The sequence below is a fragment of the Heliangelus exortis genome, chromosome Z, assembly GCF_036169615.1.
Source record: "Heliangelus exortis chromosome Z, bHelExo1.hap1, whole genome shotgun sequence".
Lineage (NCBI taxonomy): Eukaryota > Metazoa > Chordata > Aves > Apodiformes > Trochilidae > Heliangelus > Heliangelus exortis.
In genome coordinates, this window is record NC_092454.1 from 10,798,822 (window position 1) to 10,823,431 (window position 24,610).

The 24,610-nt window shown below is 58.8% G+C and overlaps 5 protein-coding genes and 1 long non-coding RNA gene across 10 annotated transcripts; 3 read left to right on the top strand and 3 right to left on the bottom strand.

Annotated features, from left to right (window-relative positions):
• Nucleotides 1–619: 619 nt before the first annotated feature.
• On the bottom strand, nt 620–4,978 carry LOC139789735 (B-cell differentiation antigen CD72-like). The gene is made up of 8 exons (XM_071730737.1): nt 4,460–4,978; nt 4,285–4,374; nt 3,983–4,072; nt 3,097–3,411; nt 2,748–2,896; nt 2,267–2,418; nt 1,190–1,359; nt 620–854 (listed from the first exon to the last, which is right to left on the bottom strand). Exons 1-7 carry the CDS (start codon nt 4,542–4,544, stop codon nt 1,221–1,223), a joined length of 1,020 nt encoding a protein of 339 aa, XP_071586838.1. The 5' UTR covers nt 4,545–4,978; the 3' UTR covers nt 620–854; nt 1,190–1,220.
• A 1,023-nt stretch (nt 4,979–6,001) lies between these two features.
• LOC139789894 (B-cell differentiation antigen CD72-like) lies at nt 6,002–7,953 on the top strand. Its single transcript, XM_071731013.1, has 5 exons — nt 6,002–6,230; nt 6,360–6,455; nt 7,055–7,369; nt 7,517–7,665; nt 7,747–7,953. Exons 1-5 carry the CDS (start codon nt 6,116–6,118, stop codon nt 7,843–7,845), a joined length of 774 nt encoding a protein of 257 aa, XP_071587114.1. The 5' UTR covers nt 6,002–6,115; the 3' UTR covers nt 7,846–7,953.
• Nucleotides 7,954–10,103: 2,150 nt separating this feature from the next.
• Nucleotides 10,104–13,091, bottom strand: LOC139789788 (B-cell differentiation antigen CD72-like). Its single transcript, XM_071730858.1, has 6 exons — nt 12,941–13,091; nt 12,716–12,811; nt 11,802–12,116; nt 11,506–11,654; nt 11,330–11,424; nt 10,104–10,164 (listed from the first exon to the last, which is right to left on the bottom strand). The coding sequence occupies exons 1-6, from the start codon at nt 13,053–13,055 to the stop codon at nt 10,104–10,106; spliced, it is 831 nt and encodes a 276-aa protein (XP_071586959.1). The 5' UTR covers nt 13,056–13,091.
• A 1,136-nt stretch (nt 13,092–14,227) lies between these two features.
• LOC139789814 (uncharacterized) lies at nt 14,228–15,441 on the top strand. Its single transcript, XR_011723254.1, has 3 exons — nt 14,228–14,711; nt 14,797–14,886; nt 15,099–15,441. It is a non-coding gene; the product is annotated as an uncharacterized lncRNA (long non-coding RNA).
• A 1,077-nt stretch (nt 15,442–16,518) lies between these two features.
• On the bottom strand, nt 16,519–19,697 carry LOC139789816 (CD209 antigen-like protein E). Of its 2 annotated transcripts, XM_071730890.1 has the most exons (6): nt 19,575–19,697; nt 19,026–19,136; nt 18,424–18,504; nt 17,624–17,772; nt 17,265–17,368; nt 16,519–16,865 (listed from the first exon to the last, which is right to left on the bottom strand). In XM_071730890.1, exons 1-6 carry the CDS (start codon nt 19,621–19,623, stop codon nt 16,667–16,669), a joined length of 693 nt encoding a protein of 230 aa, XP_071586991.1. In that variant the 5' UTR covers nt 19,624–19,697; the 3' UTR covers nt 16,519–16,666. The 2 variants fall into 2 exon arrangements, with proteins under 2 accessions (XP_071586991.1, XP_071586992.1); XM_071730891.1 differs by lacking the exon at nt 19,026–19,136.
• Nucleotides 19,698–20,457: 760 nt separating this feature from the next.
• Nucleotides 20,458–23,654, top strand: LOC139789815 (uncharacterized). 4 transcript variants are annotated; one of them, XM_071730888.1, is made up of 6 exons: nt 20,458–21,209; nt 21,335–21,409; nt 21,515–21,577; nt 22,747–22,791; nt 22,948–23,091; nt 23,184–23,654. In XM_071730888.1, the coding sequence occupies exons 1-6, from the start codon at nt 20,873–20,875 to the stop codon at nt 23,510–23,512; spliced, it is 993 nt and encodes a 330-aa protein (XP_071586989.1). In that variant the 5' UTR covers nt 20,458–20,872; the 3' UTR covers nt 23,513–23,654. The 4 variants fall into 4 exon arrangements, with proteins under 4 accessions (XP_071586989.1, XP_071586987.1, XP_071586988.1 ...); XM_071730886.1 differs by having other exon boundaries at nt 22,948–23,654; XM_071730887.1 differs by lacking the exon at nt 20,458–21,209 and adding an exon at nt 22,476–22,571 and having other exon boundaries at nt 21,337–21,409; nt 21,515–22,329; nt 22,948–23,654.
• Nucleotides 23,655–24,610: the final 956 nt, after the last annotated feature.

Genomic DNA, 24,610 nt, shown 5'->3' on the forward strand with positions numbered 1-24,610 from the left:
CACACGACCCCGTAATAGATTGAGACTATCTTCGCCTGGTTGAACATGACTTCCTCTCCTCTTGCCTGGCTGCAATGTTACATCAGGGCTATTTTGTTTAATCTTCACATGTGCTGGTGTGTAGTAACTATTTTAAGTCCTGGTGACTTGTGTCACAAAGTGCTGTCGGTCTGCCAGCAAGCACCAGCATTGCTTTCGCTTTTGAAAGGTGCTATCACACTGCACAGTCCTAAAGGTCATTCCTCTTTAATTAGCAAAAAAGCAAAACAAAACCAAAAACCAAGATGCTGGTGGGTTCAGGCGCAGCTTTGCTACTGGGGTGCTGAGGCTATGCCTACGCTGTTCTTTTGTGGGTTTCTGCTAAAAGCTGTGGCCAAGCTGCTCCTGAGATGGGGCCTGGCAGAAGGTTTCTGGTGTGAGGAGGTGACCTGGCTGGGTATGGGGCTCTGCCCTCCCTGAGTCCCACATCCTTGCACGCCAGCACGGCAGCTCGCTCCATGCTGGGGATGTTGCAGGGATGCAGCACTGAGCACTGGGGCTGGATCTGGGGTCCCCATTGCACATCAACCCTGCTGTTGGGAAGACCCATCATGCTCCCATGCAGGTGTGGGGCTGAGCTGTGGGGCCCAGCATTGTCCCTTCTGCTGAAGCACATGAGCTGGAAGGAAAACAACCATTGCTGATGCCTACCCCAGCCTGCATGATGCCAAAGCATCCCCTGGCATGGCTGAGAAGGACCTCAGCAGCCCATGGGCAGGGGTCTGTGAGAGGGAAGGGGGTTGCTTGCTCGGATGTATCATCCCAGGCATGGGTGCAGCAAGGGCTTGAAGCAGAGGTGGTGCAGCGTGCAGGTGCTGCAAAGGAAGGCAGATGTAGAGTGTGAGGTGCTGCCCAGACACCACCCCACACAGTGGCACTGGGAAGGCAGCTTGCAGTTTTCCCCAATCTTGTGCCTTTGCTGCACCAAAGCTTATAGGGGACCTTTTGAGCTACCCCTGCTATCCCTGCTGTTCCCATGGCAGCAAAGGGGTGAATGCAGGCTCTGTTCAGCACAGGGAGATGCCTGCATCCCTCCTGCTTTCCAAGGAAGCAGGTCAGCATGCCCCACACAAATGCCCAGGATCCCCTCTTTCCTCCTCAGAAACCCCATGGGCCCTGTGCACCCCAGGGCTCAGCAGAGCACACTCACCACAGCAGTGCTGGGCTCAGATGCCATCACATCACATGAAAGGCGAGCTTGGCCCGGCCTCCTTCTCACAGATCCAGAAGTTCAGGTCTTTGGGACCAGCACAGAGGGCAGGCTTGATGTTCCCATGACTTATTACGGCACAGGACCCGTTTGACTTCCACTGCCACGGCCTGGATGGGCACATCAAGGGAGCTGCCACCACCCTACCCACCACCCCCCAGCCCAGGCAGCTGTGGCTGCTGATGTCTGCTCATATGGGAGGGGATGAATGCTGCAAAGTAGAGATCCCCTCACCCTCCCCTCCTGATTCCACGGGCTGGAGCTTCAGCTGATACATCCCTACCCTTCACTGGGAAGAAAGAGGAAGCCCTCTGCAAAAGGTTATGACCACCTCAACATACTTTGTACTTGAACCTCAGCCTGGCTGCTGGGGGATATTTCATCCCTGCAGTGCCAGGATGTGGAGAGACCTTGTCTCCACCTCTCCAGGGGCAAGTATATGGTGGAAGGAGCTCCCCTGGTCCAAGAGACCACAGTGGGGTGCAGCACCCCATGCTGGGGCTGAGGACTGAGGGTTAGGCAGCTAGTAGGAGGTGGGCACCCTGCACTGGGCCAGATGAGTCTGTTCCTCCTCACTGCTCTCAGACACCACAAGAGGAAGCAGTAGCAATATGGGGAAGGGGTGCATGTGCCAGGGAGGAGCTCAGGACCCTCTGTGGGTGTGAAGGGTTGATTTCCCCTTGAGGAGGGTCTGGGGAAGCACGTGAGGGATGGAGATGGTGTTCAGAAGCTTTGGCTATGCCCCAGATAAAACTTGTGGCTTCTTTTGTCCCTTCTCATTGCCTCCTGCCCATGCCTCCCCTGCACAAGCCTCCCCTCAAGTCCTGGCTTTCTACTTAGATGGGCTCTAAGCACTTCATCCCACCACTGCACCACCTCCTCTGAGCCTCAGTAGCTTTGATGCTCCTTTTTGCCCAGTACCTGAGCCTGAGACTGGGTATGGGCGAGATTCAAACTGCTTACTAAAGCCATGCTGGAGGACAGGGGATTTCAGCAAGTGGCCACACTGCCACATACCTTTCATAAAGGGAGCCATCCACCCAGAACCAGACATCTGAGACACCCTCTCCTTCTGGGTACACTTCCTCCAGCCCGCCATAGTCATACCAGGGGAAGCTGCTCTTCTGCAGCCCAATCCAGTATGGGATGTCCGCATTCTTCAGGAAGGTCTTGGAAAGAAGAATAAGGGTCTTTTAATGGCTTTTTGATTGGTACTTACATGCTGTGGTATTTGCAGGGGGCAGTCATCTCCCCAAGGGGACCATACGGCCGGAGGTCCTTGGGGCAGGACAGCTGAGCATCCCTGTTGCTCCACTCCAGCCTGGGAAACATCCAGGGGTGGCAAAGACCCTTTGCCCTGTGTCCACCACCAGCCATGTGCTCCAGAAGTCAGCCTTGCATCCTCCAACATTTCAGCAGCCCGGGACCCCCCAGAGTGGTACTGGCTCACTTGGGAAGCCCAGGGATGGATACAACTCAGGTCCCACCAGCATCCTACCGGCACAGTCCAGCGACTCCAGGATTTGGTGATCAGGAGCTGAGAATATTTCTTCTCACACTCATCTCTGCTCCCCTCCCATGTCTTCTTCTCCGATGAGATGAAGAGGCACTTGCCCCTGTACAGCAGCCAGCCCGATGGGCAGCAGTCTGGAGGCAGGGGTACAGCTCAGGTGTTTGCTCAACCCCGTGATGGGGACCAGAAAAAGCCCCACATCTTCCCAGAAGGCAACACAGACTCAGCCTCTGCTTCAGGCAGAGCTTCAGCCTTTAGCCCACCCTGTCCTCACTGTGCGGCCAAAAGAGCCAGTCCCCTCGGGTACCCCATTCCTGCTCCTCCTCGGCCGTACCTATAGCCGTGCAGGAGCGCAGGATGGCCACCGTGCTCTCGCTGCTGTTGAGCTGGCCCTGCAACTCCTGCAGCGCCTTCTGCGTCCTCCCCAGGACCCCCGTGACACGCTGCAGCTCGGAGCCCAGCCTGCCCAGCTCCGCCCGGCTGCCGTTCCCCTCCGTCCACGCTCGCTGCAGCTCCGCTCGGGCCCACGCCAGCTCCAGCCGCGCCTGCTCCAGGCTCCGCTCCCGGTCGCTCACCTCCTGCGAGAGGCGGCCCTGCTCGGCCACGTGCTCCCGGGAGGTGTCCTGCATCCTGCGAGTCACCTGCCAGTCTGGGGACAGCCTGGGTCAGCTGGGCCGTGGCGATGGGGCAGCCCCGGGCAAGGGGGACAGACACGGGACTGAGCCAGCCTGCCCGGGGCCCAGGGGGCATGGCTGGACCATGGGAAGGACAAGGCAGCCCCAAGGATATTACTGGGAGGCAAAGGAAAGGCAATGGATAGGAAAGGGAAGGCAGTGGGAAGGCAATGGAAGGTAGAGGGAAGTCAATGGAAAGGCAATAGGAAGTTATCAGAAGGGAAAAGGAAGAGGAGTAAATGGGAGGCAAGGAAGGGTGAGAGAAGGGTGTGGAGTGGGCAAGTTGAAGACAAGGGGAATGAGAGCAAGGGCAATAGAAAGTGAAGGCAATGGGAAGCAATGGGAATGCACTGTGAGGTGACGGAATGGCAAAGGCAAAGGTGTCAACGCTGGATGGGAAAGGATGGGCAAGACAGGGCACAGGGACTCATCCACAAGCGTGGTCATGCCCCTGTTCACCCCTCTGTTCACTCAAGGCTGCCTCCCTCTCCCCGTGCCACCCAGCTATCCCCCAAACCCTGAAGGGCCCATCCCTCCTCAACTCACAGCAAGCCCCCATGGTCACCGTGGCCACCAGCAGCAGCAGGCAGGTTACCAACAATCCCACAGGGATGCACCACCGCCAGGAACAGCACCCTGCAAGACACAACCAGCCATGGCTATCACCTGGTGCAATGGAAAGCCCCAGGCAGCTCCAGGACCTCCTGCCTGCAGGCAGCATGATGGCACAGGTGGCACCCTGTGAGCACTACGTCTCTTCAAATATGAGAGTGGGAGCACCCTGAAACACCCGCCTCTGACAATGCCAGGATTTCCCTGGGTCCCCCGGGTGCCAGCTGAGCAGTCACCTGAGCTGGGCTGGGCCCTGTCCTCATCCTGCCCCGCTGGTGCTGTCTGCGTGGTCTCGTAGGGGCTCTCCGCTTCGTCCGTGCCGAGGGCTGTTGGAAGAAGGCAAGGGACAGTGGCTGAGTCCATGGGGCCGAGCATGGTGGAGGTAGCGTGGGAGCTCAGGCCATCTCTCACCTGCTTCCAGTGCATGGCTGGCCCCGCTCTGGCCCCCCATCACCTTGGCAAACCTCAGGTCAGCATAAACCCCTCTCTGGGCCATGTGGGCAAGCGCTGGGCAAGTCCCCAGCCCTGCTGGCTCTCACCCTGCCCTTGGGATGGTTTTCTGGGATGGTCCTGCCTCCTGCTGATCTCGCCGTCTCTCGGGGGTGCAAAGGAGAAGTGCAGCCGGTGTCTGCAGAAGCAGAAGTTTGCTCTGAGCTGCAGCAGATGGGACCAGTGAGGCACGGCTGCAGGGACCCGGACCCTCTTCATTGGCCCCAGTGTGACTGGCCCATCCCCTCCCACGCCATGAAAGTGCTAAGGGTCCCCCTGGGCATGCAGCAGAACCAGGGCATCACAGCCGGAGGTCAAGGCAGCGGCAGAGCAAGGATGGACCCAAACCACTGGGCCAAGGGAGAGCTGGCGGAGAGCAGGACACAGGAGCACATTGCCCTGCGAGCGGACTGGTGGGAGGCCGGAGGTCATCATCGATGCAAATTTCTCCTCCCAGCCTCTGGGAGTGGGAATTTCCCCATGATGTAACTTCTGCCACTGCTTCTCAGTCTCTCCCTGGTCCCTTAATAGAAGAACCTGGCTTTGGTATTGCTCCGGTCTCGGACCAGTGATTTGCAGAGCAATGACACCTGCACTGCTTTCCCTTCCCCAGACCAGAACCTCAGTATTCTCACTGAGCATGTGCCCCTCAGCCCCAGGCTCCAGCATCTCAGAGGTACATCCAGAGAAAGGCAGGATCCAGAAGGAAGGCTGAGGTCCAGACTAGCTGGGCACACCTGGACACAGCCAGGGCACACAGGACAGGACTGGGGTGTGCAGGTGTGCTGCTGGAGCACAGCACTGCAAGGCCACACTCCATCACCTCTGCAAGAGCACAGGAATGGTGGAGAAAGGCAGAAATCATGGCCAGCTACAAAGGGAACAGAAAGGTGGTTTGGGAAGCTAGAGGTTGAGCATCTTCCACTCAGTCCTGAGGAAGAAGATGCAACATGTCCTCCTGGACACTCAGTGCTCCAGCGAAGACACGGTGGTGGCTGTGAGGAGCACAGAAGGATTCACTAAGGGTAAGTTGCACCTGACCAACCTGTACGGGGCTGGGGACAAGGGGACAGCAATGGGGGACATACATCATGACCCTGTGGAGGCTGGGACATCAGCCACTGTGGTCTCCTTGCTGTCAGCATGGGGAGAAATGACCAGCAGAAGGGCAGAAGGGAAAGAGCTCACACTGCAATGCCAAAAACCTTTATATAGGTCAGCATAAAGATTTCTTCAGAGCAGCAATGCACAGAGAGGGGAGCAGACCCAGAGCCACCAGCTTCCAAGTGGAAGCCATCCTTCCTCCCCCCTGCCTCACATTTGGCTTGATTCTCCACAGGCTGAGCCCTGTACCCCTGCCCCCAGCTGCACCAGCCCACCATCCTCCCAGGGGAGGAGGCGTGGAAAGGGGCCACTGGCTGTGCACCAATCCCTGAGGCCTTCCTGCTGCCATCTTCCTCATCTCATAGCAAACTTCTGCATCTGCAGAACCCAGACACAGTTCTCCTTCACAGCCCTGAGAGAAGAAGGGACTGCGGCAGAGCAGGAGCCATCAGGGCCATTGGGCCAGCACAGGGAATGGCCCAGAGTGTGATCTATGCTGACCTGAAGTTTAACACAGCCCCCGATGAGGATGACAGCCCCTATGAGAATGTGACCCTGGGGCAGCCAGCTCCAGCAGCACCCAGCACAGGTGAGAACCCTACCATGGCTACCACTGCTGTGGGGATGATGCTCCGGTTTGGGTTGGGCTCCAGGCCCTGGGCAGTGGGTGATGGCCCCAGGACCATGGGGTAATGCCCAGGGCCCTCATCTCTTGCAGGGTGCTGGCTCCGGCGATGGCGTCTCCCTGTGTGGCTGCTGGCAGCCACCCTGCTGCTGCTGCTGCTGGTGGCCACTGTGGCCCTGGGGGCTTGCTGTGAGTTGGGAGAGGGTTGTGGGGTGGGAGGCAGGGGAATGAGGGAGCAGCAGGAGCAGGTTTGGGGCTTGGGGTAGGCTGGGCTGCTGGTGGCCTGGGGGCAGCGCACCCTGAGCTGCCTGCAGTGCCTCCCACTGCCTTCCCAGTGGCTCACACTGCCTCCCACTGAATCCCACTGCATCCAACTCTCTCCTAATATCTTCCTAGTGGTTCCCACCACCTTTCCACTGCTTCTCACTGTCTTCTCTCTCCAGCCCACTGCTTTCCCACCATAACCCATTACCTCACAGTTGCCTTCCCACTGCACCCCACTACTGTCCCACTGTTTCACCATTTCTTCCCCATTGACTCCCCACTGCTCCCATCACTGTGCCATTACCTCCCACTCCCCCCACTGCCTCCCCTCCCCTTACCATCACTGGGGCTTCCAGGCCCTCCCAATGACACCCCCACGTCCACTCCTGCCCCCGCAGTCTCACACTCTTATCCCACTGCCCCCACCAAGCACCGTGCTCTGGGAGCATGGCCGCTCCCGTGTCTGTCCCCCTTGCCCGGGGCTGCCCCGTCGCCACGGCCCAGCTGACCCAGGCTGTCCCCAGACTGGCAGGTGACCCGCAGGATGCAGGACACCTCCCGGGAGCACGTGGCCGAGCAGGGCCGCCTCTCGCAGGAGGTGAGCGACCGGGAGCGGAGCCTGGAGCAGGCGCGGCTGGAGCTGGCGTGGGCCCGAGCGGAGCTGCAGCGAGCGTGGACGGAGGGGAACGGCAGCCGGGCGGAGCTGGGCAGGCTGGGCTCCGAGCTGCAGCGTGTCACGGGGGTCCTGGGGAGGACGCAGAAGGAGCTGCAGGAGTTGCAGGGTCAGCTCAACAGCAGCCAGGACACCGTGAGCAGCCTGCGCGCCTGCGTGAACACAGGTAGGGCCGTGGCGGGGCGAGGGGGGCGACGGGCGGTGATGCTGCCGGGGAGATGTGGGGGCTGACCCCGGCCACGCTGGGCATCCCCCCACCCCGAGCATCCCGTGCGTGGGCGAGCGCCTGAGCCCTGCCCCTGCCTGCTCCCAGATTGCTGTCCCCCAGGCTGGGTGCTCTACAGGAGCAAGTGCCTCTTCATCTCTGTGGAGTCTGCCACATGGCAGGCCAGTGACCAGGACTGCAGAGAGAGATCTTCTCAGCTGCTGGTCCAAGGCGACTGGCCGGCATTTTCTGTGCCGGTAAGGAGCAGGGGGCTATGGGACCCAAGGAGGCTGGGGGCAATGTGGCAGCTGGTTAGACCCCATCTTCTCTTTCCACAGCATTTTGTCAAGGCACCAGGTGCCATGTACTGGATTGGAGCAAAATGGTCCTGGGAGGGGCTTCTTGTATGGCAGGGCAGCAATGATTCTGATAGGTAAGTGCAGTATTCCTTGACACAAGCACCTATCTTTTAGGCATGCTGGGGAGGTGCTGTTTCACCCCTCTGAGACCCTGAGACCCGCAAAAGAGATGATGCTCCAACAAGCAGTGCCCTGGGGTGGGGGCTCTGGACCAGGGGAACGGAATGTGGCCCTTCTACTGATAGGTCCCAGTGCCAGCCACCCTGCCTCCCTAGTGGCACTGGGACCTGTGGGAAGAAATGACCATGGTGATGATGCTGCTGTTGCCGCTCTGAGACCTGCCTTCTCTCCTAGCAGACTAACTTCAGACTGTGGGGTAACAGTTAATGGAGACATACGGGGTTCCAAATGTTGGAAAAAGTACTCCTGGATCTGCGAACAGCTCCCTAAGCTGACCAGCACATCTGAGAGCCTCTTTCCTCACCTAGTGAAGCAGTGACTGGGCTGTCACCCCGTTTCATGGCAGAACTAGGGGAAAGGAGCTGGGGGTGCACCCAGAGTTCATCTCCCCTGTGCACATGTTGCATCAACCACATTGCAAAGCACTGGGAAAGGTTGTCTGTATTTTAAAGCAAGGCTCATGGAAAATAGACCTTTCTCCCCTCTCTTGCACTGACATGTACATTTGCACGACCTTGCACCAGCTCATGGTGTGTGCTTGTCCAGCACAGCTGACAGTGACGCCCAGGAAGGACCTGCCATGCTGCCCCGAGGATGCTGGAGGTGCAGCAGTGCAGGACGTGCCATTCTCATCTCCCTGGAGCTGGTGGGATAATGGCACCATTCATGTACCCAACCTTTTCTCTTCAGGAAGTCCTTTTGGTTTGTTGCCTTCCCTTTCCTCAGCATCCAAAGCTCCCACCTTACCCTCTCTCCTGTCTCCATCACTTATCGGGGGCTTTGGGTTGGGCTTTGCCTGGGGAAGATGCAGGTAGTGGGTGCCATCAGCATGAGAAACCTCTTAGACCATGGGGAGAGATGGAGGAACACTGGGGAGCTCTGAGATCATGGGGAAAATAGGGAAACACTGGGGAGTCTCTGACCATGGGGGAGATAGGGGTGAACTGGGGAGCCCTAAGGTCAAGGAGGGGATGAATGAAGGATCCCTGAGACCATGGAGGGAAAAGGGGAGCCTGAAGCCATGAGGGAAGTGTTGATGCAGTGAAGATCCCTGACACCATGGAAAGCAAATGAGGGAGCCTTAATGCCATGGGAGGAAATGGAGATGCAGCAAGCACACTTCAGACAGTGTGTGTGTGTGTGGGGGGCATTGGGGAGGCTTGGGGGCATGGGGAAAAGGGGAGAGCCCTGCCACCATGGGGGAAAGATCCTTAATTCCATGGTGGGAACTAAGGTGATGGGTGAGATGAGGGATTCGTACTCCAGACCCAGCTGGAGTGCGTGGGGTTCCCAGGGGCAGTGCTGGGCAGCCTTGTCTCATTCAGTGTTTCTGCAGAGAGGAGGATGAGGTGGGGATCACTTCATTAAGCTGGATGTGGGCAGCTCCTGAGAGATGAGGGGTGAAAGGAGGCTGATGGAGCCAGCCCACAGAATGGCAAGGCTGGGACAGGATTGCAGGAGGTTCCCTGCAATCTCCACGATCATGCGAAACAAGAACTTGCTGTGTCTGGCTTATCCTGATGTGGTCTCCTTGGTGTCCACAGAGGCTCAGGCTCCCTGGTGCCCTGACCTCCAACCACCACTGTCCACAGTGTCATTGGGCTCTGCCACCACGAAGACACACTGCTGACTGCTGTCCAGCCTCTGGGTCATGGGTCCCCAGGCCTGTTCAGCACAGCTGCTTGCTCACCCAGCGTCCTGCTTGGGGTTTCTCCTTCCTTACCCAATGCAGGACTTGCCCTTTCCCCCATCCAATACCAGCAAGATCCCTCTACCTGGTTTCTCCAGGCCCCTCTGTACACCAGTCCCTTGTTCCAGTACACCCACTGCTGCCCAGTTCATTATTGACCCCAGATGGCTGAGGCCATACCCACCCCATCATCCTGGGCACCAGTGAAGATCAAGGAGCATCAGCCCCAGGATTTACCCTACAGAGATGTTGCCAGCTGGATGACAGCATCTCTGACACTCCCCTGCAGGCCCCCCACCATCCAGCTGCTTCTGCTCTTCTCATAGCCACATCTCCCCATTCTGTCAGCAAGGAGACCATGGGAAACCATGTTCCAGATTTCAAAGGTTCATGAAAATTTTTGTCCATTGCTCTGTGTCTGTCCACAGCCCACTGTTCTCACAGCAGCAAGCAGGTCAGGCAGGAGTCACTTGCCCTTGGCAAATCCTGCCTGGCTTTTCCCATCCACCAGCATGTTCTCCATGGGCCTGGACCATTACACGCCTGGGAGGATGTGCTCTATGTTGTTCCTGGGATCAAGGTTGTGCTCCAACAGGGAGCTGTGCACAGTCTGTGACCAAGGGCAGGTGATGGAGGGAGGGGAGAAGGCAGGACAGGAGCCAGCAGCAGAGATGAGGGAGTGACAGTAAAACCAAAGAACTCCCCCAGCGGGACAGTTTGGGGACACCAATGGCACCATTGTACCCAGCTTCAGAAGGTGCCAGAGGCACCTCCCAAACCTGGCTCAACAGAAGACAGCAGAGGTGAGCAGGGCTCAATACCAGAATCTGCTCTCTGGATCAGGGGAGCCAGGACAGGAGGGCAGGGGATGCAAACATGGGAATGAGTATGGAACACAGAAATATGGTCTCTTTTCCTTAAGTCTTGTTTTATAAGGCAGATATCTTCTTTTTCAACCTGTATTCCCAGACCTTCCCAATGCAGCTGAGGCAACAGTGCTCAGGGATGTAGCTGTGCAGGAGGAAAAGGGTTTCTTTGGTGTGCACCCCAGGCTGTACCCGTGAGTGATGGAATAGAAGTCTCAGAGGTCACCACTTGTCTGGAAGAAGAGAGATGGTCTTGAAAGGACTACTCAGATTTGGGGACTTCTCACAGATCCATGGAAAATATACAGAACAGGATAATTTTCCTGTCTTTCCTTTTATTATCCCAGGACACCCCCAGCTCCTTTCCCCTAGTTCTGCCATGAAACGGGGTGACAGCCCAGTCACTACCTCACTAGGAGAGGAAAGAGGCTCTCAGATGTGCTGGTCAGCTTAGGGAGCTGTTCGCAGATCCAGGAGTACTTTTTCCAACATTTGGAACCCCATATGTCTCCATTAACTGTTACCCCACAGTCTGAAGTTAGTCTGCTAGGAGAGAAGGCAGGTCTCAGAGCGGCAACAGCAGCATCATCACCATGGTCATTTCTTCCCACAGGTCCCAGTGCCACTAGGGAGGCAGGGTGGCTGGCACTGGGACCTATCAGTAGAAGGGCCACATTCCGTTCCCCTGGTCCAGAGCCCCCACCCCAGGGCACTGCTTGTTGGAGCATCATCTCTTTTGCGGGTCTCAGGGTCTCAGAGGGGTGAAACAGCACCTCCCCAGCATGCCTAAAAGATAGGTGCTTGTGTCAAGGAATACTGCACTTACCTATCAGAATCATTGCTGCCCTGCCATACAAGAAGCCCCTCCCAGGACCATTTTGCTCCAATCCAGTACATGGCACCTGGTGCCTTGACAAAATGCTGTGGAAAGAGAAGATGGGGTCTAACCAGCTGCCACATTGCCCCCAGCCTCCTTGGGTCCCATAGCCCCCTGCTCCTTACCGGCACAGAAAATGCCGGCCAGTCGCCTTGGACCAGCAGCTGAGAAGATCTCTCTCTGCAGTCCTGGTCACTGGCCTGCCATGTGGCAGACTCCACAGAGATGAAGAGGCACTTGCTCCTGTAGAGCACCCAGCCTGGGGGACAGCAATCTGGGAGCAGGCAGGGGCAGGGCTCAGGCGCTCGCCCACGCACGGGATGCTCGGGGTGGGGGGATGCCCAGCGTGGCCGGGGTCAGCCCCCACATCTCCCCGGCAGCATCACCGCCCGTCGCCCCCCTCGCCCCGCCACGGCCCTACCTGTGTTCACGCAGGCGCGCAGGCTGCTCACGGTGTCCTGGCTGCTGTTGAGCTGACCCTGCAACTCCTGCAGCTCCTTCTGCGTCCTCCCCAGGACCCCCGTGACACGCTGCAGCTCGGAGCCCAGCCTGCCCAGCTCCGCCCGGCTGCCGTTCCCCTCCGTCCACGCTCGCTGCAGCTCCGCTCGGGCCCACGCCAGCTCCAGCCGCGCCTGCTCCAGGCTCCGCTCCCGGTCGCTCACCTCCTGCGAGAGGCGGCCCTGCTCGGCCACGTGCTCCCGGGAGGTGTCCTGCATCCTGCGGGTCACCTGCCAGTCTGGGGACAGCCTGGGTCAGCTGGGCCGTGGCGACGGGGCAGCCCCGGGCAAGGGGGACAGACACGGGAGCGGCCATGCTCCCAGAGCACGGTGCTTGGTGGGGGCAGTGGGATAAGAGTGTGAGACTGCGGGGGCAGGAGTGGACGTGGGGGTGTCATTGGGAGGGCCTGGAAGCCCCAGTGATGGTAAGGGGAGGGGAGGCAGTGGGGGGAGTGGGAGGTAATGGCACAGTGATGGGAGCAGTGGGGAGTCAATGGGGAAGAAATGGTGAAACAGTGGGACAGTAGTGGGGTGCAGTGGGAAGGCAACTGTGAGGTAATGGGTTATGGTGGGAAAGCAGTGGGCTGGAGAGAGAAGACAGTGAGAAGCAGTGGAAAGGTGGTGGGAACCACTAGGAAGATATTAGGAGAGAGTTGGATGCAGTGGGATTCAGTGGGAGGCAGTGTGAGCCACTGGGAAGGCAGTGGGAGGCACTGCAGGCAGCTCAGGGTGCGCTGCCCCCAGGCCACCAGCAGCCCAGCCTACCCCAAGCCCCAAACCTGCTCCTGCTGCTCCCTCATTCCCCTGCCTCCCACCCCACAACCCTCTCCCAACTCACAGCAAGCCCCCAGGGCCACAGTGGCCACCAGCAGCAGCAGCAGCAGGGTGGCTGCCAGCAGCCACACAGGGAGACGCCATCGCCGGAGCCAGCACCCTGCAAGAGATGAGGGCCCTGGGCATTACCCCATGGTCCTGGGGCCATCACCCACTGCCCAGGGCCTGGAGCCCAACCCAAACCGGAGCATCATCCCCACAGCAGTGGTAGCCATGGTAGGGTTCTCACCTGTGCTGGGTGCTGCTGGAGCTGGCTGCCCCAGGGTCACATTCTCATAGGGGCTGTCATCCTCATCGGGGGCTGTGTTAAACTTCAGGTCAGCATAGATCACACTCTGGGCCATTCCCTGTGCTGGCCCAATGGCCCTGATGGCTCCTGCTCTGCCACAGTCCCTTCTTCTCTCAGGGCTGTGAAGGAGAACTGTGTCTGGGTTCTGCAGATGCAGAAGTTTGCTATGAGATGAGGAAGATGGCAGCAGGAAGGCCTCAGGGATTGGTGCACAGCCAGTGGCCCCTTTCCACGCCTCCTCCCCTGGGAGGATGGTGGGCTGGTGCAGCTGGGGGCAGGGGTACAGGGCTCAGCCTGTGGAGAATCAAGCCAAATGTGAGGCAGGGGGGAGGAAGGATGGCTTCCACTTGGAAGCTGGTGGCTCTGGGTCTGCTCCCCTCTCTGTGCATTGCTGCTCTGAAGAAATCTTTATGCTGACATATATAAAGGTTTTTGGCATTGCAGTGTGAGCTCTTTCCCTTCTGCCCTTCTGCTGGTCATTTCTCCCCATGCTGACAGCAAGGAGACCACAGTGGCTGATGTCCCAGCCTCCACAGGGTCATGATGTATGTCCCCCATTGCTGTCCCCTTGTCCCCAGCCCCGTACAGGTTGGTCAGGTGCAACTTACCCTTAGTGAATCCTTCTGTGCTCCTCACAGCCACCACCGTGTCTTCGCTGGAGCACTGAGTGTCCAGGAGGACATGTTGCATCTTCTTCCTCAGGACTGAGTGGAAGATGCTCAACCTCTAGCTTCCCAAACCACCTTTCTGTTCCCTTTGTAGCTGGCCATGATTTCTGCCTTTCTCCACCATTCCTGTGCTCTTGCAGAGGTGATGGAGTGTGGCCTTGCAGTGCTGTGCTCCAGCAGCACACCTGCACACCCCAGTCCTGTCCTGTGTGCCCTGGCTGTGTCCAGGTGTGCCCAGCTAGTCTGGACCTCAGCCTTCCTTCTGGATCCTGCCTTTCTCTGGATGTACCTCTGAGATGCTGGAGCCTGGGGCTGAGGGGCACATGCTCAGTGAGAATACTGAGGTTCTGGTCTGGGGAAGGGAAAGCAGTGCAGGTGTCATTGCTCTGCAAATCACTGGTCCGAGACCGGAGCAATACCAAAGCCAGGTTCTTCTATTAAGGGACCAGGGAGAGACTGAGAAGCAGTGGCAGAAGTTACATCATGGGGAAATTCCCACTCCCAGAGGCTGGGAGGAGAAATTTGCATCGATGATGACCTCCGGCCTCCCACCAGTCCGCTCGCAGGGCAATGTGCTCCTGTGTCCTGCTCTCCGCCAGCTCTCCCTTGGCCCAGTGGTTTGGGTCCATCCTTGCTCTGCCGCTGCCTTGACCTCCGGCTGTGATGCCCTGGTTCTGCTGCATGCCCAGGGGGACCCTTAGCACTTTCATGGCGTGGGAGGGGATGGGCCAGTCACACTGGGGCCAATGAAGAGGGTCCGGGTCCCTGCAGCCGTGCCTCACTGGTCCCATCTGCTGCAGCTCAGAGCAAACTTCTGCTTCTGCAGACACCGGCTGCACTTCTCCTTTGCACCCCCGAGAGACGGCGAGATCAGCAGGAGGCAGGACCATCCCAGAAAACCATCCCAAGGGCAGGGTGAGAGCCAGCAGGGCTGGGGACTTGCCCAGCGCTTGCCCACATGGCCCAGAGAGGGGTTTATGCTGACCTGAGGTTTGCCAAGGTGATGGGGGGCCAGAGCGGGGCCAGCCATGCACTGGAAGCAGGTGAGAGATGGCCTGAGCTCCCACGCTACCTCCACCATGCTCGGCCCCATGGACTCAGCCACTGTCCCTTGCCTTCTTCCAACAGCCCTCGGCACGGACGAAGCGGAGAGCCCCTACGAGACCACGCAGACAGCACCAGCGGGGCAGGATGAGGACAGGGCCCAGCCCAGCTCAGGTGACTGCTCAGCTGGCACCCGGGGGACCCAGGGAAATCCTGGCATTGTCAGAGGCGGGTGTTTCAGGGTGCTCCCACTCTCATATTTGAAGAGACGTAGTGCTCACAGGGTGCCACCTGTGCCATCATGCTGCCTGCAGGCAGGAGGTCCTGGAGCTGCCTGGGGCTTTCCATTGCACCAGGTGATAGCCATGGCTGGTTGTGTCTTGCAGGGTGCTGTTCCTGGCGGTGGTGCATCCCTGTGGGATTGTTGGTAACCTGCCTGCTGCTGCTGGTGGCCACGGTGACCATGGGGGCTTGCTGTGAGTTGAGGAGGGATGGGCCCTTCAGGGTTTGGGGGATAGCTGGGTGGCACGGGGAGAGGGAGGCAGCCTTGAGTGAACAGAGGGGTGAACAGGGGCATGACCACGCTTGTGGATGAGTCCCTGTGCCCTGTCTTGCCCATCCTTTCCCATCCAGCGTTGACACCTTTGCCTTTGCCATTCCGTCACCTCACAGTGCATTCCCATTGCTCCCCATTGCCATCACTTTCTATTGCCCTTGCTCTCCCTCCCATCACCCACTACCCAGGGCCTGGAGCCCACCCCATGCCAGGGCACCCCCACAGCAGTGGTGGCCATGGTAGGGTTCTCACCTGTGCTGGGTGCTGCTGGAGCTGGCTGCCCCAGGGTTACATTCTCATAGGGGCTGTCATCTTCACTGGGGGATGTGGGGCAGGCAAGAGCTGTGTTGAACTTCAGTAGACCACACTCTGGGCCATGCCACCCTGGACAACAGCACCTCGACTCAGACCTGCCGTGCTGTGCTGTGTTCAAGTGGCAGGCTGGGGCCAAGATGACATGGAGTGGAGGCACTTCTTCATGTACAGAAAAGCAGAAGTGAATGATTTATTTGCAAAAAAGCGGTGCTATTTCTGAGGCCACCCTTGCTTTGTGTGTGTCGGGAGGTGATTGAACTCCATCCTAGGCAGCAAGTTCTGCACCCAACTCTCTAGGCTGACAGGAACCCTGAGAGCCCCTGTTTACTTGCCATGGCAGGGCCATCACCTTCCCCATCCCAGCCTCTGCCCAGGAGACAGGATGCAGTGACTGTGGGCTTGCTCCTCTGCTTGTGTCAGTAGGGACTCCCAGGGATGCCCATGCCAAAGGTGTGTTCTGATGGACAACCCAGGTGGTCTATACCAAAGCCATAATGAACCCCAGGAACAAACCCCTCCATGCCAAGCCCCAGAAGGCTTTTTAGGCTCTTGCACATCACCTGTCCTCAACGCAAAGTGAGGGCTTTTGCTGTGACCCGCTCAGAGAGGGCAAGCACCAGGAGACAGTCTGCTGTTCAGCTCTGTGGGACCTGAACAGCAGAGCTCAGCTCTCAGCTGCCTTTTCTGAGAAGCACAACCCCAAGGCAGCCACCATGATCACAAAGCCCAGAGTTCTGGGGAACCTGCTCCATTCTGTACAGGAGATGCTCCATGCAGGCAGTGAGGATTTTATTGCAGGCAATGTTTGCATTGATGCTCACTCCTGTCCACTTCCTTTGGTGCAGCCAGTGTTGTCATTTCCCACCAGGCAGCAGTGTGGCTGGGTCAGGGAGCTGAAAGACCCCATCCCACCACTCCCAAAGCCAGCCACAGCATCCAACTGCCAGAGTTTATTGCCAAAGCACAGAGATCCAGGGGAGTAAAAAGGTCTGAGTGAGGAGGAAGTGACACCCAGAGATGGCCATGTGGTGGGGTCAGGTGGGGTTGAGAGTGGTAGGACAGCCAGGCTGGGGGTCCCCATGGTCACCAGGGCCCCACACAGGTGTAGGTGGTGTTTCCCCAGAGGAAGGATGGGGGTGAGGACCAGAGCCACTGCAGGGTGGCTGCACTCTTCTGGCAGATCCAGCCAAGGGTGTCCTTGCACGGGCCACTGGAGAGCCCTGAGCCTGACACCCGGCCACAGGCCAGGAAGGAGCTGGTGGAGCGCTGGATTGGGAAGAGCCTGTAGCGAGAGATCAAGATGGAGTGGGGTGGGATCGGATGGGGTGGGATGGGATGGGATTGGATGAGTAGGGGTGGGATGAGTAGGGGTGGGGTGGAATTTTCCCACCAGCAACTCTTACAATCAGAGACAAGAGGCTGCACAGAAGTTATGAGGGGCAAAGCTAAAACCCTGTGTTGGGAGCTTGCTTTTGGGGTACCACCCAGACCCTCATCCAAGCAGGCAGTGGGCACCCTGCAATCCTCCATTCCCTAAAACACCCCAGTGCAGTCCTGGCAAGATGAAAAGTTGGAGCACATCCTCACATGCTACTGAGCTGCCTCTCTCCCATCACCCCCCTGAGCCCTGGTGCTGCTGGGCTCTCAGCAGCCTGGGCCGGGGACAAGCTGACAGTCTCACCCCTTCAGTGGGGTGCCATCCAGCCACTTCCAGTCAGTCCTAGAGCCATCCTTCTTCAGCCCCACGTGGAAGACTTCCATGTTTTCTGTGCGTGTCAGGAAAGCCTAGTGCATAAGAAAATGTACATGATCTCCCCCAGGTGACACTCAGCCATATGATTACTGATGGGGGCTGTGCACACAGCATCACCAGTTCCCTGCCTCATGGAGCCTTTGCTAGGCTTTGGGCACATTGATCAGACTCAGGGAGCTGAAATGATGCTGATGATGGCTGGGTGATGGCTGAGGGACCTTGTGGTAGTCACCAACACTGCCTAATGGCAGTGGGAAGTTGGGATGGACCAGGCTGGGCACACTAACCAGGGTGGCATTGGATTGGATGGTGACCAGCTGTGCCCCTCTGGAGTGGCACTCCTTGCTGCTCTGTTCCCAGCTCCTTTTGGCAGAGGAGAAGTAGTAGCACTGCCCTGCATCCCATAGCCAGCCAGATGGACAGAACTGACATTGCCCTGCACACCAGAAAAACAGCCTGGATGGGGCAGCTGGCAATGGGTGCTGCCAGCCCCCAGCCCAGGGCTCAGGAGGGTGACAATGAGCAGCCAAAGTTCCAACCAACCCATTGTGGTCCTATAGCTGCTTCACCACAGACAGGACAACCCACTTGCCCTTATTCTGGAGCCCACCTCCCAGCCCCAGCTCCCCAGAGGGAACACCAGGGTAGGTGGTTTGGTTAGATGAAAGTGCTGGTACCAGGCAGCTGTGTCAGGGAGTGGAGCTCCAGGTTTAGGGGTGCGATACAAACATCACCTGCAAAGCACTGGGACTGCAGTTAAGATTTCAGCTTCAGCAGAGACTGATTGATAGACCCTGATGCTGTCCAGCACATGGACAGTCATTGCAGCTGGAACCCTGGTGCTTGTGGCCTGTCCAGGTGACCCTGAGCTGTGCCGGGGTCATCTCTTCTGAAGGGCTCCCAGCAGCACAGCCTGTTCAGCAGTGCTGGGGCACCTCTTCATGCCAGGAGCCAGGGAACAAGCAGCAAAGATGGAGGAAGTCTTGGGGGAAGGGACACATTCTGGAGTAGGAACAGATTTTGCCTCTTGAAAGGATGAGACAGGCCCTTACCATACCTCTTGCTGGAGCCTGATGGGCTCTCTTACCTTTCAGTGCCTGCTGCCCATAGCTGGGGCTGTACTCTGTGCTCCAGGGACCATGGGTGCAGCTCACCTGTTCTCTCAAATCTACAGAAGAAGAGTATGGGAGTGTCCCTGCCAATCTAGGGCTCCTGCTCCCAGAAGCACCCAGAGCCCTCTCCCAAAGGACAGCCCCATGGCTGCAGCTGAAGGTGTCCCCCACCTTTAGGTGACCAGCCAGCTAAGCCCACCAAGGTCCTTGCTCTTTTTGCTGTGCTTGGGAGCCCATGACATGGCAGGCTTTCGGGGAAAGTGCTTCTGCCTTTTGGTTTCAGTATCACCACTCTCCCTCGTGTCTCCATTTCACTGCTATGTGGTGGAGTGGGATGCCCCAGCACCACCCCCAGGCCCACGCAGTCCCCCCAACTTCCTCTCCCAACCAGGCAGGTGAGGTCTTGCATCACCAATTTTTCTACTTGCCCCAGAAACCACAACACTCTCAGCCCCAAGCAGGAGGGACCAGCTTGGTGGGCAAACTGCAGCTCTGTCTGTCAGTACACTAGCCTCATGGTGCCAGCCCCAACCCAAGACACTGGCTGGAGAGGTGCAGGAACAAGCAAGGTACTCACAGTGGAAGTTCAAGCCAACAAGGATGATTTGTGCCATCAGGAGCAGCAGGGAGAGGAAACCCAGGCTGAGGGCTGCCCAGCACCAGGGCAGCCACACCGGCTGCTGAGGAGCTGACAAAAGGGGGTTAACCAGGGCTCTGAGGGCTTGGTAGGAAGAGTGGGGACCCCCCAGGCAGGAAAGATCTGTCAGCCCTGAGGAGGGTCTCCGAAGGCAGCGGGAGAGCTCAGGAAAACTGAAGGAGAACCTGTTTACAACACCTTGACCCTCCTAGAAGTTGTGTCCCTGCAAACAGCACTTGGCATAGGGTGGTGAGAGCAGAGCCAGGGCTGTGTTTGTACACAGTGGCACTGGGGTGCACCCAGGGCCCTCCAGCCCCTCCTGCTCTCCACCCTGTGAGCAGGCAGACTGCAGTGGGACTGGAGAGGAGATATTTGGAAGAGAATGCCTGAAAGGGGAGCAGGCCTGCAGGAAGAGTCCTGCAGAGGGCAAGGGGCTGCAGGAAGGGAGAGGAGCTGGGGTGCCAGGGCCAGGGAGCAGCATGTCATTACCTGGTGTGGGGGGCAAGCGCAGATCTGTGTATGTGACCCCTTCTTCCATCCCTCCCTTGGTCTCTTTGCTCTGCACCTCAAGGGTGAAGCAGTAACCCCCTTCCCAGCCGCCTTAGGCAGACAGGTTTGACATGAAATGCAAAGTGTCACTTCCCGGTAAGGTCCCCAGGGGCACCAGCTGGGCCAAAACTCCGGGGGAGTTGCAGTGCTGCCTGACACTGGGGCAAGGGGAAGCCCCAGCCAGGCCAGGGTCCAGGCATTCTCAGCATGGTGGAACCCCATACCCCTGGCTTTGGGGCAGCAAAAGGTGGGGATGGCTGCTAGTATGGACCTGGGCCCAGGGCTGGGCTGGGCAGCCCTTTTGAGGCTGTTTCCCCTGTCCTAACCCCTCAGTGTTCAGCAGACCTGCCCTAGGAACTGTGCGGGGGACCTGGCTATCCTTGGGGTACCTGCCCAGGCTCCCTGCTCTCAAAGCAGCAAGGCCATGGGGGGATTGCTCAGATGTGGTTTCTGTTGATGCTTTTTGCATGGGGCTGTAGCTGCATCTCGGCTCTGGAAAGCAGGGGGTTGGGATGCTCCATCCAGCCTCTGAGGGTTTGACATGATGGGTGACCTCGACCCTCGGGGGTCGGGGGCAGAGGCTCCAGACATTCCAGGGATTGTCCTGCCCAGGGATCCTCCACCCTTTACTGCCGAGCAGGGCAGGCAGGGCCAGGGATGCAGGCAGGCAGAAGCTACCCCACGCCGGGCTGGCTGCTGATGGGGGACTGCGGGATGGCGGGGCCGGGACTACGTTTCCCAGCGGCTCTTCCTGGCCCCGCACATGCTCGGTGCGGCTCCGGAGACTCCCGGCAGCTCCCGGCGCGGTGCCCGGTGTGTAACCGGGGCGCTGGGTGCGGAACCCGGCGCGGATCACAGAGATCCCCGGCACGGATCACGGTGCAGCCCCCGGCTATTCTCGGCTCGGATACCAGTCTGGCTCCCGGTTCAGCTTCCGGCGGCTACCGGTGGAGATCCCGGTGCAACTCCAAGGGGCTCCCGGTGCGGCCCCCCGGTGCAAGATCCCCGCAGCTCCCGGTGGGGTTCCCGCTGCAGCTCTCGGCAGCTGCTGGTGATAATTCCGGCGGATCCTGGGGGCTCCTGGTGCAGCTCCAGGCACGACTCCCCGTGCAGCTCCCGGCGGTGCACCCCGGTGCACTCTCGGGACTGCACGGCCGATCCCCGAGGGGCTGAGCCCAGCCCTTCCCAGCCTCACCACCGACCTGGGGCCGAGCTTTCCCACCCTCACCCCGGACAGCATGCCCCGTGGGCGAGCCTGGACGCAGGCAGAGGTCAGCAGCCTGCTGGCTCTGGTGAGGGGTTCGGGGGAGGCCGCCCTGCTTATGGCCTCGACGTCTCGACCCAACGAGGCTCTGTGGAGGGAGATCTCCCGAGGGCTGGCAGCATCCGGCTACGGGCGCACCGTGGCTCAGTGCCGGTCCAAGTGGAAGGCGCTCAAGCAGGCTTTCCACTCGGAACGGGAGACACGCCGGAGGGCCGGCTGCCACTCACCTCGCCTGCCCCCTCACTACCGAGCCATGAAGAGCATCTGGAAGGCTGCTGGGCGTCCCATCTTCGGGGAGCGGAGGATGCCAGGTGAGTGGTGGGGATGGGAGGGTGGGCTTGGCAAGGTGGCTGGGTGTGCGATACTGGAGGAGCACTGCTGCTGCATGGCCACCCAGAGCCCCTGATAATCCCTTCCTCCCCTCCTTTTCCTCTAGACCTGGTGAAGCTTCCCCCCAGGAAGGGCAGGTCAGCCCTCACCAACCATTCTCCACCCTCACCAGAACCGCCAGGTACCCATGGGTTCATGCATCTGGAGTGGGGCATAGGGTGGCTGGGACTCCTTGTATCCCTCTTACTAAAACGTTTTTCTGGTCTCCCTCATCCTTCCCCTGCAGAGCACAACGTTGGTGGGGACACCCCGGGCACACTGCAGTCCGTGAAGGATGAGCCAGCGAGCCGTAAGCACTGCTCTTCCCCGCTGCACCAGGCTGCATGGCCACGGCTCCAGCCCAAGCCCACGTCAGCATGAGGGCAACAGGGGAGGCCTAGAGGGTTGGGAGGGTCCCATCGTGAGTCCCTCAGCAGGGATGCTTACTGATGAGGGTGCTGAGGCTTCTCTCTCCAGTCTTTAGCCCCAGAGAGTGAGGGGATGGGGATGGCTGGTATGGGGCAGGAGGAGTTCCCCAGCCCTGACCCAGCCGATGGGCATGGCAAGACAACTGGTTGCCTTGTGACAGGCTGTGGGGCTCAAAGTCCCTAAGGGACAGTGGCCTAAATCAGGCCTTTGGGCTCTCATGGCTGTGCAGCTCTGCAGGGCATGTGATCCCCCATCCCTTGGCAGGTCCTGGGTCCCCCTTTCCCCAGTAAAGCTTCAGATGAGTTAGGACTGACTGTGAGGGCCAGAGGTGCCTGCAGCTTCCCTGCCCTGCAGCCCACCCAGGGGCAGATCCAGCACCACCCTCACTGTGCACACTGCCAGGGTCTGACACTGAGGTGATGCAGGATACATCCCTGGGTCTGATTTGCATGGGCACCCCAGCCAGCATCCCACACTGGGTAATTGCCTTCTGTCTCCCTAAATTCCCCCTGCAGTTTCAAGTGGATGTGGGATTCTCCTTCACTTCCAGCCCTAATCTGTTGTGTAGTGTTGCTGCGTGCTGCTACGCCGCTGCTGCCTTCCAGCCCAGAGGTGGCTGCATTGCAGTGGTGGGTGAGTGACTCCTGCTTTTGTATCTAGCTCATGAAACACTTTGGGGCCCTGCAGGGAGCTGTGGAGCTGTGGCTAGGGCATGTCGGGCTGCAGGGCTGGCTGGGGAAAGCTGGGCAGACCCCGGGATGGTGGTGGTCCCTCAGCAGGTCCCATCAGACAGCGCATCTCTCCTCTCTGCTCTTTCCCAGCAGCTGGTGGGAACCACGTCTCTGGAGTGCCACCTGAACCCCTCACTGTGCCATGTAAGGCTTTCCTTGCCCTGCTTAGCTCAGGAAACCCCCTTGGCTCTGTAAGCAGGGTCTGACAGTTCTCATTGCAGACACCAGTCACTGCTTCCCTCCCCTTCCCCTCCTGGGTGAGTACCACCCTCAGGCCACCATGCACAGCTCACTGTGTCTGTGTCTGCTCTCCTTCCAGGCTGTCACACTTCCCTGAAGCAGGAAAGAGATGAACAGAAGGCTGGTAAGAGTCTGCAACTTCAAACAATTCCCTCTGCTCCAAGGAGCAACTCTGTTCTGCCCTGCTCTCCCAGGGGTCTGCAGCAGGGTCAGACTGAGCAGGGAGCTTGAGTGGCTCCAGCACTTTGGTTGCTCCCTCCACACCAAACCATTGTGGCAGGTTTTCCTGGTGAGACATCGTCAGCAGTGGGAAGAGGAAACCGAGTGCTGCCAGTGGGCACCTCAGCCCTGAACTCCCCTGGGGTGGCTGCCATAAGCGAGCAGCCAGCAGCGGGTCAGGAGGCATCAGACACAAGCCTGCACAGTGGGTTCTCCCTGCCCCATCCCAACAGCCTCTCACGGGGCTCTCAGAGCCGTGGTGAGGTTTTGCTGCTACTGACACCCATCTCTCCTCAGGTTCTGGCGTGGCAGGCTTGCTCCAGAGCATCCAGCAGCTGCTGGTGCAGATCCTGCAAACATCCCAGCAGCAGCAGGCACTGCTGGAGAGCCTGGCCAGTGACACCATCTCCCACCTCCACCTTCTCTCACACAGCCTGGTGCAGGTGGGTGAGACCCTGCACCAGCTCCTGCTCCGGCCACAGACCCACCTCAGCCCCCTCAGCCACTACAACCCCCACATGCCACTTTTTGAGGGTGACACCGGGGTGCCCTGCTCCCCTGGTGTTCCCCACATCTCCCTGGATCACAAAGAGGTGTCCCCCACCACTGGTTGCAACCCCCTGTGAGTGCCACCAGCTCCAGGAGCAACCACTTCACTACACAGCCATGGCACAAATCTTTATAGCAGAGGCCCCAGATATTTTGAAAGTTTATAGAAGAGAGACATTTTAATAACATTAAAAATAACTTTTGTACCAGTGACAACAATCGATGATTTCCCCTTCTGTGGGGGGATGTTTCCCCTCTCACTTTCAAGATGAGCAGAAGAGGAACTTCGCTATTTATAGACCCCTAGAAACTCCCAGGCCACATGCCGTGGAACGGAACTACTTTCTCTGCTTCTGCCCACTCCTGGTGACTTCCAGTTGTCCCTGGGGCTGGCAGGACCCTGGTGAATGTTCTGCTGGGCTGTGAAAGGCAGCGAGGCTGCTACTGGGGAAGGGGCCGGGATGGGCAATGCTGGGCAGCACCGGGGCTGGGCAGCCGGAGTGTGCTGCAGCCATGGTCCCTCAGCCACCAGGTCCTTGGTGGGTTGGTTCCAGTGGGCCAGGTGGAGGTGTCATAGGCATCATCTCAAACTTGCAGCATGTTGCTGTGACACCCTTCTGCTCCCAGGGGACTTAGGACACGGATCTCCATCAGGTAGCAGTAGTTGCAGATGTGCCATGGCATGTTGTGTTGGCAAAGCAGCCACTGGCAAAGCAAACCCACCATCACCTCCACCAGGATGCCTACACCTTCTGTGGGGATGAGGTGGATGTGCCAGCTGCCTCCTGAATGTCTTGGGCACATCCAAGGAGAGGATGTAGTTGAGGTTGCTGCTGTAGGGCAGGTAGACATCAGGGCAGTAGTCCTGCCATGCCACACGCCACTTGCTGGAGGGCTGTCGGGTGACCTCCTGCTTCACCCAGGAGAAGACGGGCCCTACACAGAAGCTGGTCTGCTCCAGGTGAAGCCCAGCCAGGAAAATGGGCAAGCAATCAACACTGAAGCAGCCATCATCTTGAGGATGTAGCAGGGGGAACACTTCTCAGATCTTCATGGTGGGGTTGCAGTACATGTTCCTCTAGCTCCCCAGCACCGTGTTCACAAACTCCTGACCTTCCTGCTTGCACACCCCTGCCTGGAGCACCTTCCCCTCCAGAAACACCATCTACCAGGGG

Excerpts from the sequence above, each read along its gene's own strand:
- LOC139789816 (XM_071730890.1), bottom strand. The coding sequence starts at position 19,623 with ATGGAAGAAGGGGTCACATACACAGATCTGCGCTTGCCCCCCACACCA. Across the intron at positions 18,505-19,025 it reads TGTTGGCTTGAACTTCCACT|ATTTGAGAGAACAGGTGAGC; the intron begins GTGAGTACCTTG and ends CTTCTTCTGTAG. Across the intron at positions 16,866-17,264 it reads GATGGCACCCCACTGAAGGG|GCTCTTCCCAATCCAGCGCT; the intron begins GTGAGACTGTCA and ends CTCTCGCTACAG.
- LOC139789788 (XM_071730858.1), bottom strand. The coding sequence starts at position 13,055 with ATGGCCCAGAGTGTGATCTATGCTGACCTGAAGTTTAACACAGCCCCC. Across the intron at positions 12,812-12,940 it reads TCCAGCAGCACCCAGCACAG|GGTGCTGGCTCCGGCGATGG; the intron begins GTGAGAACCCTA and ends CATCTCTTGCAG. Across the intron at positions 11,425-11,505 it reads GGCCGGCATTTTCTGTGCCG|CATTTTGTCAAGGCACCAGG; the intron begins GTAAGGAGCAGG and ends CTCTTTCCACAG.
- LOC139789735 (XM_071730737.1), bottom strand. The coding sequence starts at position 4,544 with ATGGCCCAGAGAGGGGTTTATGCTGACCTGAGGTTTGCCAAGGTGATG. Across the intron at positions 4,375-4,459 it reads CAGCCATGCACTGGAAGCAG|CCCTCGGCACGGACGAAGCG; the intron begins GTGAGAGATGGC and ends TTCTTCCAACAG. Across the intron at positions 1,360-2,266 it reads GATGGCTCCCTTTATGAAAG|GCCGTGGCAGTGGAAGTCAA; the intron begins GTATGTGGCAGT and ends GTGCCCATCCAG.
- LOC139789894 (XM_071731013.1), top strand. The coding sequence starts at position 6,116 with ATGGCCCAGAGTGTGATCTATGCTGACCTGAAGTTTAACACAGCCCCC. Across the intron at positions 6,456-7,054 it reads TGTGGCCCTGGGGGCTTGCT|ACTGGCAGGTGACCCGCAGG; the intron begins GTGAGTTGGGAG and ends GGCTGTCCCCAG. Across the intron at positions 7,370-7,516 it reads GCGCGCCTGCGTGAACACAG|ATTGCTGTCCCCCAGGCTGG; the intron begins GTAGGGCCGTGG and ends GCCTGCTCCCAG.
- LOC139789815 (XM_071730886.1), top strand. The coding sequence starts at position 20,873 with ATGCCCCGTGGGCGAGCCTGGACGCAGGCAGAGGTCAGCAGCCTGCTG. Across the intron at positions 21,410-21,514 it reads ACCCTCACCAGAACCGCCAG|AGCACAACGTTGGTGGGGAC; the intron begins GTACCCATGGGT and ends CTTCCCCTGCAG. Across the intron at positions 21,578-22,746 it reads GAAGGATGAGCCAGCGAGCC|GCTGTCACACTTCCCTGAAG; the intron begins GTAAGCACTGCT and ends CTCTCCTTCCAG.